The sequence below is a fragment of the Mesoplodon densirostris genome, chromosome 1 (genome assembly GCF_025265405.1).
Source record: "Mesoplodon densirostris isolate mMesDen1 chromosome 1, mMesDen1 primary haplotype, whole genome shotgun sequence".
Taxonomy (NCBI): domain Eukaryota; kingdom Metazoa; phylum Chordata; class Mammalia; order Artiodactyla; family Ziphiidae; genus Mesoplodon; species Mesoplodon densirostris.
In genome coordinates this window covers 77,107,238-77,128,248 of record NC_082661.1, presented here as the reverse complement: position 1 = coordinate 77,128,248, position 21,011 = coordinate 77,107,238, and the positions used below count along the sequence as shown (strand labels likewise).

The window sequence follows — 21,011 nt, the reverse complement described above, 5'->3', positions numbered from 1 at the left end:
GATATTTTAGATGTTGCTTTTTGATTAAAGGTCCTTAAATTTAAGTGTTAGATCCCACTTAATTGTCATTTTGTAGCAACTCGTGTTTGAAACATTATTAGGGGAATGTGATATATTCATCAGGATTTAATGACAGAAAAGAAAGCAGTGTGCTAAAGAGTTCACAAATCATTTAATGAATTGCTGCTATCAGGTCCAAATGAAATTAACGTGCTGACTGCAATAGGCAACCCTGCAGTACCCTTCTTCTTATTATAATGTCCTCTTTTTTTTTAACATCTTTATTGGAGTATAATTGCTTTACAATGGTGTGTTAGTTTCTGCTTTATAACATAGTGAATCAGCTATACATATACATACATCCCCATATCTCCTCCCTCTTGCGTCTCCCTCCCACCCTCCCTGTCCCACCCCTCTAGGTGGTCACAAAGCACCGAGCTGATCTCCCTGTGCTGTGCGGCTGCTTCCCACTAGCCATCTATTTTGCATTTAGTAGTGTATATACGTCCACGCCACTCTCTCGCTTCGTCACAGCTTACCCTTCCCCGTCCCCATGTCCTCAAGTCCATTCTCTACATCTGAGTCTTTATTCCTGTCCTGCCCCAGGTTCATCAGAACCTTTTTTTTTTTTTTTTAGATTCCATATATATGTGTTAGCATACGGTATTTGTTTTTTCTCTTTCTGACTTACTTCACTTTGTATGACAGACTCTAGGTCTATAATGTCTTTAATAACCCAAAGTTAAAGTATCAGAGAGAAACACAAACCATTGCTAGGACACTTGTTTTCATAATTTCATTATCTGTAACAACAAGAAACCATGAACAGGTAAAAACAATTTGATTCTTATTATCAAATCAAGGATGATTATCATTAAGTACTAAATTTATCTTAGGTTAGAAAATCACAGCATGAAATATGAATATGAAAGCAGATTTCTATTAGAACTGAGTCAGTTTGCTAATATTCATGAGCATTTTTCACTGTGTCTGTTTGTGTCAGGCTGATGTGATTTATAATGCAAGGCCATATACTTTGTCACAGAATATAACTTATTCTTCTTATAATTTAGACTATGTTTCTGCTGATTATTAGTGATAAAATAATCAAAGCCTCGAAGCTTATAGCATCTTTTCGTGAGGATCGAAGTATTTCATCATTCCTTCACTAGGCACAGAGAAAATTATCAATGAGTCAGGAGTCCAGCCATAGGAGACCTATTCATTTTTCAGTATCTATCAATTCCCTCAGATTGCCTTCAAATTATGAAAGTAATTAAAAGTAAGATTTGATACAAAACTAGATCTTCTGGGTGTGGTTTTTACTAAAAACTGAGGGGCATGGTTTCTGAGTGAGTACGGTGGGAACACCTCAAAGTTCCAGGGCTTCCTTGAACCCTCTCTTCAGGTTGACACTTAGCCCACCGAAACCATCACGAGGACAAAAGCAGAGCAAAGGCAGCCATGGCTGCATCCAGCAGTTGTTACCAAACAACAAAAATGTAAATGCCAACTATTAGGAAGTAAAGAGGGAAAAAAATGTGTTAGTTTTGAGCAATGAAGGCAAGAAGTCCAGTGTGAATATATATAACACTTTTTAAAATTCAGAAACATAGCATTGATGTGCTCCATCTATTTGGCAGAAAATAAATCAAAGTTTTAAGAAATTCTCTCAGTTTAATCCCCAGCCTATACCAGTAGTAACATCAAGTTATTTAAATAAGAGGGAAAATAACCAGTTCCTTACAATTAATATTTACCACTAGCACCGGGTTAGGGGCGGGGGATGGTGAAATATGCAAGAAAGGTGTAATACACACACAGAATTTATATATGTAAATATAGGGTTACATATATAAATTATATATTTTTCCCTATGGAAAAGCCTAATTATAGAAAAATCTCAATATAGGTTTTCTGAATCTGCTAAAAGTTATGGGCTGCAATATCATTTCTCTGTGCCATCAGAAAAATAGCTTGACTTACTTGCAGGCATAGCTGTCTACTGCTTCAACATACATACACACACCGCCGTGGAGGCAGTACCCATCATGGGACGGGGGACATTCGGGGTAAATATTTCTCACAGGAGAGCGGCCATCCTCCCTGGGATGAGAGGGTGGAGTCGAGTCTAGAAGAAGCAAAGGCATTTCTTTTACTTTCTGAAGTGATTGGGGTCTTTCAGATATCAATATCAGGAAGTAGTTTCTGTGAACAATTTGTGAGATAGAACAATAGTTGTGATTTAGAACAACAGTTTCACTTTCTTAACCAGACCTCGTGTCCTTCACCATGGAGCCAGCCATTCTTTCCTTAGGTTCAGCATTATTTGACATAAAGCATGTTGGAAGCTGTAAGAGAATGGTCAATCCCAAGACCATATGAATTCCGAGTGCAGATCTCATTATAAAAGCACATCCATCATCCAAAAACACACGCTGTGTGAAAAAGCAGTTAGCTTAAGAGTGTCTCACTGAACAACAGTATCTCTTTATAGCTTATAAACCACCTACCACTACACAGTCCACTACTCCTAGTTTCCTGGGAGTCTCAAAAATTTCTCCCACACGAGACTTTCTTCTAAAAACTATTTAAGTTGTAGGGGAGCCCTCAAAGACAAGACTAGCAACTTTGACAGAAAGGAAATGTTACCATAACAGAGGGGATGCCAAAGTGGGGAAGTCCGTTTTATTGAATGGTTTGCTGCTCTTTAAAAGGAAAACATTAGGGTGTATAGCTGATTATATAAATATTAGGAATCTTTCAGTACCTTTAAGAAGAGCAAATTATTTGAGAAAATAATATGCTAAAAAAACAGAGACCCGAGCAAGTGCAGAACCTTCTTTCTCAGGATGTTTTCTGCTTGCAGAGCTGAGACAGGTAAATAGCTGGCAATGACTTAGCTGACCCTGGCTTCTATGGTCTATGAAGCCAGCTCCCCTTCTGGGTACTGATGGTAAGAAGATACTGCTGTTATGGGGGAGGGTTCAGGAAGCAGGAAGCGACAGTTATTAACATTTTTTAAAGTTCTAATTCAGATCAAGAAATACTGACTTTTTTAATAAAATTAAATGCAGTTTTATTAAGAATTTCAAATTACATATGTCAAATTTCTAGAATGGAATAGAACCATTTTGAAACTGGAGAGATGGCATAGATGAACACTGATATCCCTTGAAACTCCAATTTTATTTAAAACAACAATTCCTCTGCAAACCATATTCCCCCTTATATAACAAGATGAAATAGTATCTACCTCTTCACTTAGGCAACAGCTATTTCCTAAAGGAATGGAAAAAAAAAAAGTAGTGATTTTGCTACTTCTTTAAGTTCATTAAAAATGGGATTCTATCTTTAGATTAAAAATTTTAAGCTCAGAAAAGGCTTATTTTAAAATCCTTGAAAGTGATTCAAAATGCTAAGAGTCTGGACATCCTCCTCAACCTGTCTAGCCCTGCAGAGCTTTTCCAGCAGCCCCCAAAATCAACACTACAAATCAGGACATTAGCTGCATAGTTAAAGAGAACCACCTGCGTTCCCACCTTTATTGAATTGTGAATAATAAAAAAGGATTTATTCCAGATGCTATTAAATTAAGAAAACTTGGGCCATTTCACATTCTCAACCACAGCATCAATCTAATCAGGAAAGTAAACTCACCAGCCTGATTGAACTGAATGATTTCTAGAAGCTCTAATGGAAATACAGTTGGGTACTGATTTTTTTCAGAATCAAGTCCCTCCCCTTGGATCTGGACCACCCACCAACCTACCAGGGCAAATCCGTCCAGGTTCAGACAAGTTGCCAGCACATGTGCAGGTGTAGTTTCCCTCCATATTTGTACAGGCGGCATTTTCCCCACAGGTGTGCACACCCAGTTGGCACTCATCAATATCTGTCAGGAAAAGGGAGTAGGAAAGAGAAAAGTAGGGTGCAGAGGAGAACAGAGGGTGGTATAATTGGAAAACCCAATATTCTGGAAAGGGAGCATCTTCAACTTCTGTCATGTCACATGTTCTCAGAGCTCTATACATTTGTAGTTTCAAAAATTCTATTATAAATGTTGGAGAGAGAGATGGACTGGGCCCCTTGGCTGCATGCCCATGCAGGTAAACTCCTGACATGAGGCTGGAAGTTTTCCTACTGCTTGGAAGGAAAGGAAATTTCCCAGCCCATGTAGCTCAGTGGGAAAGTTGGAGATGGTAAACTATCTCCAGGTAAACATTTAGTAGTTCAGATCATATCAAATTCAACATTTTTTGCCTTTTTTACATAAATATGAACAAAGTCATCACTTTTTTCCCAACTACCCATCTTTTATTTTCTCAGTTACCACCACCCTAACCTTTAGGTCCTTCTTCTCTTCAATTTTCCATTGCTGTAAGAGGAGCAGCCTTACAACATTCCCTGCATCCCATCTCTCCTCCGTTTCTCTCCTAAACACCAGTGTCACATTAATCTTCCCAGACCACATCTCCCGTCACTGCACCACTTGACTCAGATGCTGCCAGCAGTTGTCTGTTTCCTAGAGCTGTGCTGCCTAATATGTAGCCATCGCCATTTGTGGGTATTGAGCACCTAGTCCACACTGAAATGTACTGTAAGTGTAAAACACACGCCAGATTTTGTAGATGTAGTACCAACTATGAAAGAACATAAAATATATCAATAATTTTTATATTATAGATAACTAATGAGAACCAACTGTATAGCACAGGGAACTCTACTCAGGGCTCTGTGGTGACCTAAATGGGAAGGAAATCCAAAAAAGAGGGGATATATGTATACATATAGCTGATTCACTTTGCTGTACAGCAGAAACTAACACAACACTGTAAAGCAACTATATTCCAATTAAAAAATAATGATGATACTAATAATTTTTATATTGATTATACATTAAGCTGTTAATATTTGGGATATATATTGAATTAAATAAAATATTATTAAAATTAATTTCAGCTGTTCCTTTTTGCTTTTTGTAATGTAGCTACAAAAAATTTAAAATTACATATGTGACTGACATTATATTTCTCCTGGATGGTGCTGCTCTAGAGAAGTAAAACCCCAATGCCTGACTTTCAGATTCTAGTTTTCCACAAATATAACTCAATTTACCTGTTATGGACTGAATTGCATCTCCCCAAAATTCATATGTTGAAGCCCTAACCCCCAGAGTGACTATATTTGGAGACAGGACCTATGAGGAAGCAATCAAGCTTATATGAAGTCATAAGAGTGAGGCCCTAATCCAACAGGATTGATGTCCTTCTAAGAAGAGGAAGAGATGCCAGAGGTATCTCTCTCTCCCTCTCTCACTCTCTCCACAAGCCACAGAGGAAAGGGCAGGTGAGTGTGGAGCAAGAAGAGGGCTGTCTGCAAGCCAGGAAGAGTCCTCACCAGGAACCAAATCTGCCAGCACCTTAATCTGGGACTTCTGGCCTCCAGAACTCTAAGAAAATAAATGTCTGTTGTTTAGGCCACCCAGTCTACACAGTACTTTTTATGGTAGCCAGAGCAGATGGAGACACCACCTTGCCAGACTCAGTTTCTGTTCTCCTTCACACAGTATAGACACACAGTCTATACTTAAGGCTCTAGTCTTTTCTCTACCCGCCCCCCAAATAAGACCTGTGATATGTTCATGCCTGGGATGCTCCCCACTCCTTCACATTTCTGCATAAAAAAAAATGTACTTATGCCCCCAGTTCCATCCAAAATGCTACTTCCTCCATGAAGTCTTTCCCAATACCTCAAACAGATATGTCTACCAGTTCTGAACTTCCACTTAGTTTTTACTTCTCTTATGATGCATACCTTTCTTCACCACTTATCACAGCCGCATTTCTTTTAGATCATATTCTCCATGTAAGCAAGGACTGCCTTCCTCATCTTGGTATTCCTCACAGATCCTAGCACTGTGTCTTTGCACTAATAGGGGTCAATTAAATATTTGCCACATTGAATCACTAACATGAATAGCCCAAAGGGAGTCTTTTTTTTTTTTTAACTGACATCCTACTGCAATCTCTATGAATTATCACCTTGAGAATGAGAGAGAAGCAAAAACAATGATGTACTGTTGGCCAAGAAACACAACTACTCTTAAGAATAACAACAACAGTTTTTTTTTTTTTCTTTTTGCGGTATGTGGGCCTCTCACTGTTGTGGCCTCTCCCGTTGCGGAGCACAGGCTCCGGATGCGCAGGCCCAGCGGCCATGGCTCACGAGCCCAGCCGCTCCGCGGCATGTGGGATCCTCCCAGACCGAGGCACGAACCCGTATCCCCTGCATCGGCAGGCGGACTCTTAACCACTGCGCCACCAGGGAGGCCCGCAACAACAGTTTTATATAGCACTTATTGTGTGCCAGGCATGGTTCAAAGCACTATATCTACTACATCTCTATATCTACTATATATACATGGGGCTGGGGGGCAGTGTGGAGAACAAGAACAAGCTCAGGGCTTCCACGTGGCCCGAGACGCCATGCCAACCAGGCAGGCTGGGCCATGACACTCTGCTCCATGGAAGGAGATGGGTGAGTAACAGAGTGAGAATCCAGAGTATAATGAGTTTAAACAGCCAAGAAAGTATACCTTCCTTTTTCTTCAAAGTAAATTAAATATAAAGCCTGTTTGTCTAAATTTTCTATGAGCCTGCTTAATTAGAGCAGTGACATTTTCCCAATTGACAGCCAAATATGTGCTTAAAAGAGCCTTTACAGATGTCTGTGGACTCCACAAAACTAATCTGATAAACGTCTGATTTAAACCAACCAGATCCAGAAAATTGGTAGTTATGACTGATATTTCATCTTTAACCTCAACATGTGGGAGAAAGCAATGCCATTTTAGTTTGTTATCAAGGCATCTGCCCCTCACAGTGAAAAGATTTTTATGTTTTCAGAAGGAAAGGAAAATACTGAAAGAGACATGTTAAAGCCCCATAAAACTTGAGATAACTGTTTTACTGGGCCAAGATGGCTTCAGGCAGGTCTTCACTTGTAGGGTGACGTTGTGTTACACCTGGAATGGTACTTGACATCCACTAAGTGAACTCCCAACCCAGCAAGCCACACCCAGACCTTGGCAGAGGATGGTGATTATGAAAGAGGTCTTAATCATTCCTTGCTTGATTCTAAATGTCAACGGCTTGAACTTATCAAGAGCCAGCTGTGAGCCCTTTCACAGAACCATGCCTCCTTCCCTTTACACACAGCCATGACCTCCAACAAGCCCACATCAGCTCTGCAGTTCACCACGGTTCAATTGCCAAATTCAGTGACAAAGAAAATGCTGTCCAGTTCCCCCCATGATGGCTCGAGGTGTGGAGTTATCGATGAGGCACTGATGTCACTCAACCCCCGGAGAAAGAATTAGAAATGCAGAGGGGAAAACAGCCTCTGCAGAGTGTAGAAGCTGACTAGTGTGGTCATGGCCAAAGGGCATGAAATTGACTATTTACCAAAAACTGAAATATGTCAGTTTGAACAGATCACACAACTCCTCTTTTAGTCTTAACGTGTGTGTCACCGCAATTCTCTCCTGTCTTTTCTCGGCCCACCACACCCAGTGTTTGGTGATTCTCCAAGGCCTGCCTTCACCCTTGGCCCTCTGCACACAGCTCTCTTACCAAGGCAGTGGATCCCATCTCCCTGGTAGCCTTCTGAGCACCGGCAGACATGGCCACCTTCAGTATTGATGCACTTGGAGGAGGTGGGAGGGCAAACTGAGATACCCATCTGACATTCATCTATATCTGTGGGCAAAATGATGAGCTAGTGAAATACACAGGCAATCCTGGTATAAAGGAAAAGAGTAGGAAAGGATAGTATAATCTTACATACAATCATCCAGCCATTTACAAGTACTGCTTGCAAATGTGATGCAAACCCTCCATCTTGGACTTAAAGTTCATTTCTGAATCAATTTTTACAGATTTCTCAGTGTTTCATTAGTGTAAGTAAATCACTTTGTGCCAGAGTTTCAGACCATAAGAACATTTACAATAATGGCTATCAATGTAAAATAGTAACCCATCCAGCAAAACCTATTTAATAAACTAAAACTTATGACCTAAGCCTCTGGGGGGAAACACTGTGTTTTTATTGGAATTGGGGAGTTTATAAATTTGACTTGAACTCAAATTCATGCTTTTAAAGCTAATTATAAATTCTTCTCCTTGGGGCTTCCCTGGTGGCGCAGTGGTTAAGAATCCGTCCCCCAATGCAGGGGACACAGGTTTGAGCCCTGATTCGGGAAGATCCCACATGCCGTGGAGCAACTAAGCCCATGTGCCACAACTACTGAGCCTGTGCTCTATAGCCCACGAGCCACAACTACTGGGCCCACGTGCCACAACTACTGAAGCCCGTGTGCCTAGAGCCTGTGCTCCGCAGCAAGAGAAGCCACCGTGATGAGAAGCCCGTGCACCACAATGAAGAGTAGCCCCAACTCGCAAAGACTAGAGAAAGCCTGCAGGCAGCAACGAAGACCCAACACAGCCAAAAATAAAGTAAATGAAATAAATAAATTTTTTAAAAAAATCAATTATATTAAAAAAATTCTTCTCCTTAATGTCGATTGTCTATATCATGGAATTTTAATATAACTCAATGTAATATAACAATATGTTATATGTTTCTTATTTTCTATTCATACACCCATTACCTTTCTAGCTAATATCAAATAATGTATTCAATCCTCAGGGTAACATAAATACTTCTGGAGATTTTGAATCAGTATGATCTGAGAGAATGTTTCTGATTCACTATTTTCCAGATATTATGTGTATTTGGATTTTGCTCTTACCAGAACACAGTTTTCCATCTCCGGCAAATCCTTTCAAACACCGACATGTCACATTCTCTCCCTCTGAAACACACCAAGCCTGTGCACTGCATCCCAAGGTACTACAGTCATCATCATCTGCAAACAGCGAGAACCCCAGAGGATTATTTCCCGACCTCAGAGAAGAAAATGGACTTCAATGTTTTGCATTCTACCGAAAATTCCAGTACTTCCTTTCTCAAGGTCTGGGGCAGGTTAATCTCCAAATAGAAACACTGTGCTGATCTGTAAGCTATATCTATATTAAAGGATCCACAAACCATATGTTTCTGTTTACATGCTCTCAACAAATCTTTAGTCTTAAAGAATTATGTGGTGTTCAAAGACCCCCGTGTGAACTTATTTATAATTTTTTAAAGCATTTGCAAATTTGAACTATACAATTGCTAGGACTAAATGGACTCAAACTTCACAAATTGTATTGCTTTATTTGAGAATTCCCAACCGTTGTGACATACAAAAGGGGTCAATATATTCTTGTCTCTCAAAGATACGCAACTAATATGTAGCAAGTAGATCTGTGTACCAACATGGCAAAGAGATTTAATCATAAAAAGATTTATTGTCAATTTACTAAAATTATGTTTGATATGTAATAGAATATGTATGTCAAAATGTATGTTTATTATCAAGATTTATGCCGTGACTTGCAAACCTCAAGGCACTTTTTTTTTCAATTTTATTATTTTTGGCTGTGTTGGGTCTTTGTTACTGTGCGCGGGCTTTCTCTAGTTGCGGCGAGCGGGGGCTACTCTTCGTTGCGGTGCGCAGGCTTCTCGTTGCGGTGGTTTCTCTTGTTGTGGAGAATGGGCTCTAGGTGCACGGGCTTCAGTAGTTGTGGCTCATGGCCTCTAGAGCACAGGCTCAGTAGTTGTGGCGCATGGGCTTAGCTGCTCTGTGGCATGTGGGATCTTCCCGGACCAGGGCTCAAACCCGTGTCCCCTGCATTGGCAAGCGGATTCTTAACCACTGCGCCACCAGGGAAGCCCCACCTCAAGGCCCTTTTACAGAGTCATGAACCATACAAACTAAATGCTGTAAATGGATCATTTCATTTCATACTCCAATGAAATGCAAATGCCCCAGAAGACAGAGTTGCCTTTTGAGCCATAAACATGAGCAAGGTTTTTTTTTTCCTTTGGCTACTTATGTATATAATCACTCTCCAAATGCCTCCTCTCTGTTGGAGTTGGGGGTACCTCACATACCACAGTAGGATATAAACTGTCTTCTGTCTTTTCACTGGTAAATTTGCTCATCTGAGTATAGAAGAGGACAAGAAACCCTCCAAAGTTGCCCATAAATTAAAGAAAGTTAAATGATCTAAATAGGAGTCAGGTGCCATGTGAATGCAGACATCGGGTAATTGCGTTTGATTTGCTTAGCTATTTGAGTGAGAAGATTTTTCTTGTGGGAACACAGGCCTTTCATGCTTGCTTGGTCACCTACTGTCACTCATGACTCTTTGAGATGGATACGTTCAGACTAAATCAATTATCCATTGGATTCAGTATTTATTTGGAAGACTAGCTCCCAAATCACAAGGCTATTCAGAGTGTATGGTGGACAGTATCAAATTACCCAAGACATTTTAAATCACTTGCGGAATTATCTTAAATTAACATATGATTCAGGATTTATTTGGTAACTTGCAAACCCCAAGGCAGCTTTGCATAATGAAAAGCAATGGATGTGCAGTTGCAGGAGGGATGAGCCATAGCCAAAGCTCCTTCTGCCACAAACTAGCTCCAAAAGGAAGGCATGCTTATGCTTCACGTGCCTCTTCTCTAAAATGCAGATGACAGTTTCTGTTCAGTCTACTTCACATGGTTGTTGTAAGAACTTGAAGAAAAAGTGATTTTTAAAAGAATCTTTTGAGAACTATATTTTATTTACATATCTAGATAAGAATGATAAAGAAGAAGAGTATTGTGACAGCCTGAATCAGAATTAGCCTTATCACACTAGAAAAGACTCTGGGGTCTGTTTGTAAAATTAACAAAATTAATTCATTTTGAAGTACCTACTATGTGCCAGATCCTAATGAGGGCCAAAAATACGGTGGTGGAGAATATAGACAAGGGCTCTGTTTTCTTACATGATTATTTATTGAAGTATAGGTCTAATAAGCACAATCAAGAAAAAATACTGGGTTCCAAGAGAGCTGAAACAACTCTCGCCTCACCTAGTCAGGAGACTAGGAAAGGCTTGCTGAGAAAGAGCATATTAAGCTGAGATCTGAAGGATACACAGGACTTGGGGAGGTGGGGTTAGAAAGAGCACTGTAGGCCGAGAAAACAACACCTGCATGTTATAGGCAAGGCCCATGTAATGGGAGCAGGCCATAGAAAGCTGGGGATAGAAGGGCACAAATTGAGGCTGGTGAGGTGGGTACAGGCTAGTTTCTCCAGGGCTCAACAGGCTACGTTAAGAATTTTACATTTTATTCATGAATTTAGAAGAATTCATGATTTTAGTGAATTTGACAATGAAACTTTTTAGGATTGAATCTCTTTGCCATGTTGTACACAGATCTGCTTGCTCCATATGACTCTGTGTCTTTGGAGAATAAAAAGATATGGACCTAAAGTCTAACATAAAGTTTTCAATTGTTTTTTTAGTATAGATACTTGTTTGAAATGAAATTTCACAACAAAATATAAATAAGACCCCTTAGCCTAACACAGGTAGAACTCAAACTTTACAGGCTAAGAAAAAATAGAACACAATCCAGGGAGGGAAAGATGAGGTAATCTTCACCAAGACAATCAATTTCATTTATTCCACACGAGGCAGAGTACAGTCTCCAGGCATGAAGCCAAACACAGCCTGTTATATATGTATTCCAAATCTTTAACCATTTTGTCACTCCCCCATGCCACCCACGTGGCCTAATTTACTGTCTGTCATTCACCTTGGTCTTTGAGTCCCCCAAACATTAGCCTTTCAAAATATCCTCTATGAACCTCTAGGGATCCCTAGTGACTTTGAAAAGGTTCTCTATACTGCTAATATATATTATGTATATTGTTTTATTCTACCACATTGTCTCCACATCTGACTATGACCTTGGAAGCTGGGGCTATATTTAGCTAAGTATGGTATCACCAGCATTTAGCACAGTGTATGGCAAATAAATAGTCACCAAATGAATAATATTCCTAACGTGACCATGTTTCCAGTAATTCTTTTCTTGATATGAATTAATTACTTGGTCATAATTTTCAAAATCTTTGGTCGAGTCACTAACTTCACATATCTTAGTTTTCAAACCTGTAGAATGATAGATTGTGATAAGGGTCAAATTAGAAGATATACTTAAAGGACCTGGTAAACTCTAAAGCTCTGTAAAAATTATTATTACTAAAAATATTCACCTCTTTGGATTTTATCAAAAATCACACTGATAAAATCCTATAAGGAGGGATAAGAGGTCCCAGGGCCTCGAAAATTGTAGTTTGCTGACCACAAAAGTTGTGGTTAAGTGTATATAATGCCCTAATGTGGAGTTCTCAGATTTACTTTTAGCCACATACAGTGTTAAAATTGTCTCACTCAGAAATATAAATAAATAAAATGCTTCAAAGCAGAGCTGCACTGATTGAAAGGCAGAGACTTATCATGAAGAAGAGGTGGGGTTTGCAGAAGCTTTAGGGCTGAGCTAAGCCCAGTTTGAAAACCACTGGCTTCATAAGTGAACACAGAGTATAAAAGAATTAGGTTCCCTAAAGTCGTTACATACTGAATAAATTATTTAGCATTTTGGTGATAAATGGGCAATATATTATAGAAGAAAAAAAAATCTAACATTTGCTGTTTGTGGACTTTCTGGAGCAGCTGAAGCAACCAGCCTATATTTGCTTATCAGCTACCATCTGCTTTTCACATTGACAGAAGTAAAGCTAAATGGGCCAAACACCAAAAATACTAGGCATGGATGGAGATACACCCAAATCTGTCCTGGCCTATTTTTCACTTTTTTTCCAAGTTAGATTTCTTCAAAAAAGATTCAGTCCAATGACCCTCAATGAGTAAAGTTCATGTCCAGTCTAATATGGAGCCATCTTCCTCAGATAAACCATTCAGAAGAGAAGGACCAAAGTTTGAGTCCAAAGTTTGTCTTCACTAGCTTTGTGTAGATTTAGTCAACATTAAGTTAGAGAGTTCATTCAGAATTTCTGATTAGTAGGATGGAAATTGTTGGAACCAAAGCTGTATTGGAGAACTCATTATTCATACCTGACACCATGATTTCAGCCACTAGCATATGTTGAGATTCTGTAATATTATCTTCAAGCTCTCTACTGCTGGGTAAGATGTCCAACGGTATCACTCCATTACTCAGATCTGCTCCACTACCTATTGAAGGCCAAAGGATACAATTAATTTACCTTTTGTGATTCAAGAAATGTTTGAATTCATTTATATTTATGGCTGTTTGTTGGTTTTGAGTTCAGACTCTTTCTCACAGTTGGAGGATTCAGAAAAACTGCCAGGGTCTTGGTGGCTTAGAAAACCTTCTCTGCTACACTACACCCTCTCAGCTTCACTCCATGCACTTATAATTGAGGGTGGGGAGAGCCAGTAGGGAAGAAAGACAGGACTCTTCTTGGTACTGGCAAAACCAATAAAAGTAGAATATCAAAATCCTTATGAACATAACCAGCTCATAATCACTGCTCACCATTACTGAGGACAAATTAGTGAGATGATCTCCCCAACCTGCCTTTCATATATACCCCTTCTCCTTTAGGCTGCTTATAGCATTTATTTTAGCCTGATTTTGCCAGTACTTAGAAATGTGGAAGGGCATAAACAAGCTATAATTTAACATAGGCATGGGACCTATGCAACTCCCCAGAACATGGAAGAAATGGATCCCCTAAAACACTGTGTATTCTCTAAGTGTAGGCCATGGATCCCTGGGGTCTCACTGCATGGCATCTAGAAGGTCAAAACTATTTTCATAAAAGGCAAATAACTGTATTGTTATTTTCACTGTCAACATTGATAACTGATGGGGCAAAAGCAGACATGGGTGAAAGTGTGGTGCTTTAGCATGAATCAAGTCATGATACTAGTAGCATGTTCTCTACTGTGGTCATGTTCTTCACTGCCACACACACACACACACACACACACACACACACACTCCAGTTTCACCTTTAAAAGCCCATGATGGAGCAGTAAAATTACTAATTTTTAAAAATCTTGACCATGGACTACCTGGCTCTTTAATCTTCTGCGTAATGAAATGGGAAGCAACACATAAAACACTGTGCACACACTGAAGTTATGATGGCTGTCTGGAGGAAAGGCACCTGTGAACTCTCAGAGATACGAGCTAAAACTAGGCTCTATTTTTATTCATTGAACATGATTTTTACCTGAAAGAATGTTTGATAAACTATGTCATTAACATTTGGGGATTTGATACTTTCTCAAAAATGAATGAAGTGATGCTGTCACTTCAAGGAAAATTAGCTCACAGTGCTTGTTGCCAGTAATAAAATTTAAGCTTTCAAGTGGAAAGTAGAATTCTGGAAAATTTTCCACAAAAAAAATTTAACAAAATCCAGACACTCAAAGACTTTTCTGATGAGTTTGATAATAATAATTAGTTAATGTTATTGTAGGTACATTAATGTGATATTTGGCAGACTTGCATAACTCAGTCAATCAATATTTTTAAATGACCAAAACATGATGCAACAAAATCATGCATGGCAAAAGATCCATTCAAAGTGCAAAACAGAACACTGGGTTTTAACATAGCAGAGGACAAAAAGTTCATCAATATGGCTACAGATTCAACATTGCAACTAACTCTAAGAAACTACCACCTGTCTAGTTCTGATATATATAATATCAAAAGAAGATATACAAAAAAGTCCTCTGAAAAGGCTATTAAGCAATCTTCCCTTTTCCAGCTCCATGTGTGTCTGATTTTCTTCATAGGCTTCAAACAAAACAACACAGCAACAGCTTTAACAGAGGGGCAGATGGGAGAATCTGGCTGCCCTCTATTAAGTCAGATATTAAAGATATAAATGTAAAACAATGCCATTCTTCTTACTACATATTTTTGTTTTGAAAAATAGAGTTATTTCATTTATTTTCATAAAAACATGTTCACATATAATGGAATATTACTGTAACTTTAATAGAGATGTTAAAATTTTAGTCTTAATTTCTAATATCATAAATCTTGATAAATATAACCCACACAAACAAAGATAAGTTTTTCAATCATTTTTAAGAGTGTAAAAGGGTTCCGAAACCAAAAAGATTGAGAATTGTTATCCTAAGGCAACAATTGATAGAAAGTTCAGAAAATCCAAAATATCCAATTCTGGTGCATGGATAAATTAATTCATTTATTTGCTGTCAATGTCACCTAACATATCATGCCTATTGGATAAATATGAATTTTTTAAAAAAACATCTAAAATAAAATTTAAGTTCTCTTTGGTATAAGATATCAAGAGATGAATCCAAATACACCTTACCTGTTTGGATGCACATTCAAGGGAAGTAAATCAGTACTACTGTTTACATGTCATATTAGATCTCTTCATCCTCAAAGTCACATTTAGTTTTTAAAAACGTGGATCACAAGCCTTGTTGGGCTGGATTCCCTACACCTGTTTGGTATCCTAAACTTATTTATTACAAAGGACTTTGCTTTTCATATAAAAACAGTCATGTAGGGCTTCCCTGGTGGCGCAGTGGTTGAGAGTCCACCTGCCGATGCAGGGGACACGGGTTTGTGCCCCAGTCCAGGAGGATCCCACATGCTGTGGAGCGGCTGGGCCTGTGAGCCATGACCGCTGAGCCTGCACGTCCAGAGCCTGTGCTCCACAACGGGAGAGGCCACAATAGTGAGAGGCCCGTTTACAGCAAAAAACAAACAAACAAAAAAAAGGCAATCATGTGGCAGGGGGTTTATATATGACTACCTCTAAAATTGAGGCCATAAAACTTCTAAACAAAATGTATTTGAACATTCCCTGAATTGGTAAAATACTGGCATTTATTTCCAAGGATGGGCTACTCCACCAAAAATGGGGGGCTGGAGCACTGGAACTTAAGACTTTGAATATTATCTTTTGTTCATTAATTTTACAGCTAGAAGAAGTCAATTGAATTTAGTTTGTAATGAGGAGGCCAAACTCATCAGAGGGGGGAAAAAAGATAGCTTGGCATCACTAAAAGCAAGGGAGCTTTTAATAATACAAAATATTAAAAATTAGCACAAGCATAAAAATCAATGTAGAACAATATTCCTGAGCTAAAGTAAGATAATTTGGCCCCATAGTTTATCATATTACCTGCCAATATCTGATGGCCATTCAGAGCCAGACACGTTTTTCCATCTGGAGCTTTCACAAAACCTTCACGACACAAACACTGAGCAGTTCCAAACCTCTCTTCGCAAATATGTTCACAGCCTCCGTTTTGATGTAAGCAGGCATCTGTTCCTAGCAGAGAGGAGGTACATTCACAGATGGGCTTGGAGATGAAAAGGTGTAAAATCAGTGTACAGCTTTGGGGGAAAGAAACTATCTAAATGGAGCTGTTTATATCAAGAGCCATTTCAGAAGAGTTCCTATAAAGAGCCACTGGTTCTAAGATAAGCTCAGAATGTTATTACGTTAGGAGTATTTATTGAGTTTAGCCAGTACCTTTGTTCAAGAAGCTATTTGGGAAGATAGGACTCCTATTTCCTGACTTATAATCTAGTCAAACTGACAAAGGGTGATTCAGAAAGAAGAGTTACTGTGGGAAACTAAGTGGCTTTTCCATCTGCTTACCTACTCCTGGCTGAAGCTCACTCACTTGCATTCTCAGGAGGTGGGGAAAAGCCCAGTGTAGGCAGAAGCTTCCACTGCGGGTTTCTAAATCACTCCCCCCACACATCCCTGCCCCTGCCCTTAGTGCCTTTAACCCAAAAGTCTTTGAAAAGGAGCAAATAAGTAAAAGCTACTCAGGAGAAGAAAAGTTGAGGTTGGAGGGATAAAGCCCAAACTTATTACCAGACTATCTTAGTTTAAACGAAATCCAAATCTCAGGAGATCTTAACATCTACCCAAATTAGTGAGAAGTGCAACACACACACCCTTCCCTGCCGTCAAACAATTAAAATAGTTGCAGATGCCAGTCAAAGAAAGACTGTGTCCAGTGTACCTGGTTTTGCCAATGGATGAACTACAACCAGTGATGAGGGCTTCAGCATGCTGCCTCGGAGACGTACCCTATTTTTGCCAGTCCTCTTGTTCACCCTTATTACCGATGGCATAGTCCAATCAGAGAACCACACATGATCCTCAAACACAGCCACAGCAAATGGGTGACCTGGAAGCAGTTGAGATCCATTATAAACATCTTGTCTTTGCCATGAATATTTTTAAAAGGACAAGGCCTGAAACATATACCCAATTCCTACACTAAATCAATTCTTTAATACAGCTGCTAAGCAATGTATGAGCCACTTCCTTGAGCCACCTACATCAAGGAGAACCCACATGATGAGGGAACCTCTTCTTAGAATGGGAGCCTGGTGGTATGAAGTCCTAGCAAAGCCCATGGTCATCCAGCATTCAGAGAGTGGGAGAATGTGGGTGATTGACATAATACCACCAATAAGAAGGAGACCAGGGCTTCCCTGGTGGCACAGTGGTTAAGAGTCCACCTGCTGATGCAGGGGACACGGGTTCGTGCCCTGGTCTGGGAAGATCCCACATGTCGCAGAGCGGCTGGGCCCGTGAGCCATGGCCGCTGAGCCTGCGTGTCTGGAGCCTGTGCTCCACAACGGGAGAGGCCACAACAGTGAGAGGCCTGCGTACTGCAAAAAAAAAAAAAAAAAAAAAAAAGAAGGAGACCAGGGCAGGAATGTTTCCGTGTTCAGTGATTCTGTCACTATTTATAGACTAAACAACTTGACTGGGTAAGTTGGGTAAGTTATTTTACCCCTCTCTGCCTTAGGTTCTTTGTCTTTTGAATGGCAGTAATAAGTAGTAGACTAAATTTACAGGTTGCTGTAAATTGAGATTTTTACAACATTTAAAAAAATCTAAGGTAATTGAATAACAGCCTCCTCAAATCCCATCTCCACCAATATATTTCCTTTCCTATCTCTCCTCTTAACTAAAATTAGTCCATTGACTGTGCTCCTGCCTTCTCTAGGACTTTGTTCTGTCAATTACTCCTTTCATTTACATTAATTCTCTTCTATGCTCTTCATCTTACCAGCTTCTTTCCCTTAGCTGAGTAATATATTCAGGTCTCTCCTATCTTAATTCCCTCATCCCCTTGACCCCTCTAACTTCTTTTTGTCTCTTTCCTTCCCTTCTCAGACAAGTTTTTTGGAAGTTATTTATTATCTGCTGCTTCCATTTTCATGTCTCCAATCAACCCCTAAGTGGCTTCTTCTGATCCTACCTCAACTAAACCCACCTCTCCATGCCACTGAAACTGCTCTGATAAGATATTCCAGTATTTAGGGAAATGTTTTAATATACTATCTCAAGTGGTTAGAGGCTAAAGCTAAGGACCCCTAGGTTTGGAAGCTTTTATCACATCCAGTCACATTCCCCAGGCCAGTCTTTTTGCTAATGAACAATGGATTTGGTGGATTAGGGTGAATGTCTCCCTCTACTGGCAGCAAACTCGAACGATTTTTCCAGGTGAAATGAATCTCCACCCATCATTATTGACCAGGGCCATTAAGATTCATTTGGGTCTCTAGCCTTTGTCCCAAATTAAAGCCATAAAGGCAGGAAGGGAATTTTCTATATAGTTATTGTTTTGTTTTGTTTGTTGTGATATAAAACACATAATACAAAATTTATCATCTAAGTCTAAGACTTAACCCACAGTTTCAGTCATGTTAAATACATTCACGTTGTTGTGCAACCAATTTCCAGAAATTTTTTCATCTTGCAAAACTGAAAATCTATACCCATTAAACAACTTCCTGTTTCCCCCTCCCCCTAGGCCCTGGCAAATACTATACTACTTTCTGTTTCTGTAAGTGTGCCTATTCTAGATACCCTAAGTAAGTAGAATCATACAATATTGGTCTTCTGTGACTGGCTTATTTCATTTAGCAAAACGTCCTCAGGGTTCATCTATGTTGTAGTATGTGACAGAATTAGCTATTGTTTTTCAACACAAACCCCACATTAGATATAATCTTCCTTATTGTTTGTTTATAGGAGAGCCACAGTTGAAGTACCAGTAGATGGCACTGTAATGGTGAGAACGGTTATTTAGATGTTCACATAACAGATTCACATAACATCTAGATTTAGATGGCTAAAGGTGATACTATCACTTGTGAAAATGACATTTGAGAAAACATAAGAAATGATAGTAGCTGAACAAATTCTTATTCTTTTTTTTTTTTTTTTCTTTTTGCGGTATGCGGGCCTCTCACTGTTGTGGCCTCTCCCGTTGCGGAGCACAGGCTCCGGATGCGCAGGCCCAGCGGCCATGGCTCACGGGCCCAGCCGCTCCGCGGCACACGGGATCCTCCCAGACCGGGGCACGAACCCGTATCCCCTGCATCGGCAGGCGGACTCCCAACCACTGCGCCACCAGGGAGGCCCACAAGTTCTTATTCTTAAAGAAGTTTTTAAATGGTTAATATTTTCATTCTGATTTTAAGAAACCTTGGCAAAGAGAAATGATTATGCATCACTATTTTTTATCCAATATTCCAGTGTTAAAGTAATCTTTGTAGCTCATAAATCTCTGGAGAAATCTGTTAGTTTGTTTGTCTGTATTCCTTTCTCACCATATGTTTAAGGGTGTGTGTGTGGGAGGGTGGTGAGTGTGTGTGTGTGTGTGTGTGTGTGTGTAAACACATTTTGTATTTAACACTCATCAACACTCAATCAAGTTGAAGAAATCACCCATTCCAAAGCCTCACCTACATCTTTCTGGGCAAGTCTTTGGCGCTTTGAACCATCCAGATTGGACATTTCAATCACAGACTGCTTGGCATCGCACCAGTACAACTTGTCAGTTAAGTAATCAATTGTTATTCCACTGGGCCAGACCAGATCCGAGCTAGCTATAACCAGTCGGCCAATGCCTTGAAGGGAAGAACTTTCAATTCGTGGATTAATCCCCATCTCAGTCCAGAATAATCTCCTTTAATCAAGAAAGCATAACAAATAAAACTTGCAAGGAAAAAAACTTCTTTTATTCTTTCATTATGAAAAAATCAATGTAAATCACTTTAGCATAAACTAAAGTGGTACACCAAGGAATACAGAAAGTATAGCACTGAATATTGGACACATAATTTTCAAAAGCAAAACATTACCTTCTCTATGTACAACTTGGACAGAAAATGCTGAATTAAGGCTCAGATGATTGGATAAAAAAGGAATTGTTAGCTTAAAAACTTGTAGTATATTACTAATCAAAGGTGTTTGAGTGCATATTCTTAAATCAGCGTTTCATGCTACAAAAGGCAATGGAATCTTGCTAGCCTGTCCCTCTGCTATGCATATGTAAAACTTTCTGTATGTGTAAAATTACAACGTAAAGGGAAGAGCATATTTATCAATTATCCTATTTTATACTATGTACTCAGTTAACTTGGTCAATTTTAAGTTCTGTAAATCAGGTGCTGAGGCACATTTTTTGAACTCAATATGGTTCAATATCTTTTCACTGGTTTGTTTAGAGATGGTTACATTCTCATTGTTTGAATCATGTGGCTGGCTCCAAATTAATTATCTATTTCTACCAGTTTATTATTTCCCACAGACCATCATAAAATTTCCATTATAAATAAAATAGAATGAGCTTTTATCCTTGATTTTTAACTAGGAAGGAATTAGTTATTCTCCTTAACTTAATTCTCTAAACTTAAACCAACATTTGTCACTAATTCACAATTAACAACATAGAGCCTCCTAATATTTCATGATTTCTCTTTCCTCTTCCCCAAATCTATGAATGACCTATCACTGGAACTCATGATTTTTCTAAATAGAATTCATAAGCCATGCAATCCAAATATCATCCTCTCTCAAGAAACAATATAGTTTTTAAAGAAAGTACATAGTGTAAGGGGCTTATGCCTCATTGATTACAACCCACTTCTTTTCAAAAAGAAATTGAATTTGCTTAAAATGAAAGGGTA

General features: G+C 39.2%; 1 protein-coding gene across 3 annotated transcripts in view; it reads right to left on the bottom strand.

The window, feature by feature from the left end:
• Positions 1-21,011, bottom strand: part of EGF (epidermal growth factor) — a 97,353-nt gene that overhangs the window by 11,879 nt on the left and 64,463 nt on the right. For 2 of the 3 annotated variants that reach the window (XM_060088520.1, XM_060088533.1), the window contains 8 exons: positions 19,785-20,008; positions 17,039-17,206; positions 16,183-16,332; positions 13,091-13,210; positions 8,813-8,929; positions 7,635-7,760; positions 3,773-3,895; positions 1,987-2,131 (listed from right to left, as the gene is read on the bottom strand). In XM_060088520.1, the coding sequence (XP_059944503.1) occupies positions 1,987-2,131; positions 3,773-3,895; positions 7,635-7,760; positions 8,813-8,929; positions 13,091-13,210; positions 16,183-16,332; positions 17,039-17,206; positions 19,785-20,008 (1,173 nt within the window). The remainder of the gene's footprint in view (positions 1-1,986; positions 2,132-3,772; positions 3,896-7,634; positions 7,761-8,812; positions 8,930-13,090; positions 13,211-16,182; positions 16,333-17,038; positions 17,207-19,784; positions 20,009-21,011) is intronic. The other variant, XM_060088528.1, reaches the window with a different exon arrangement.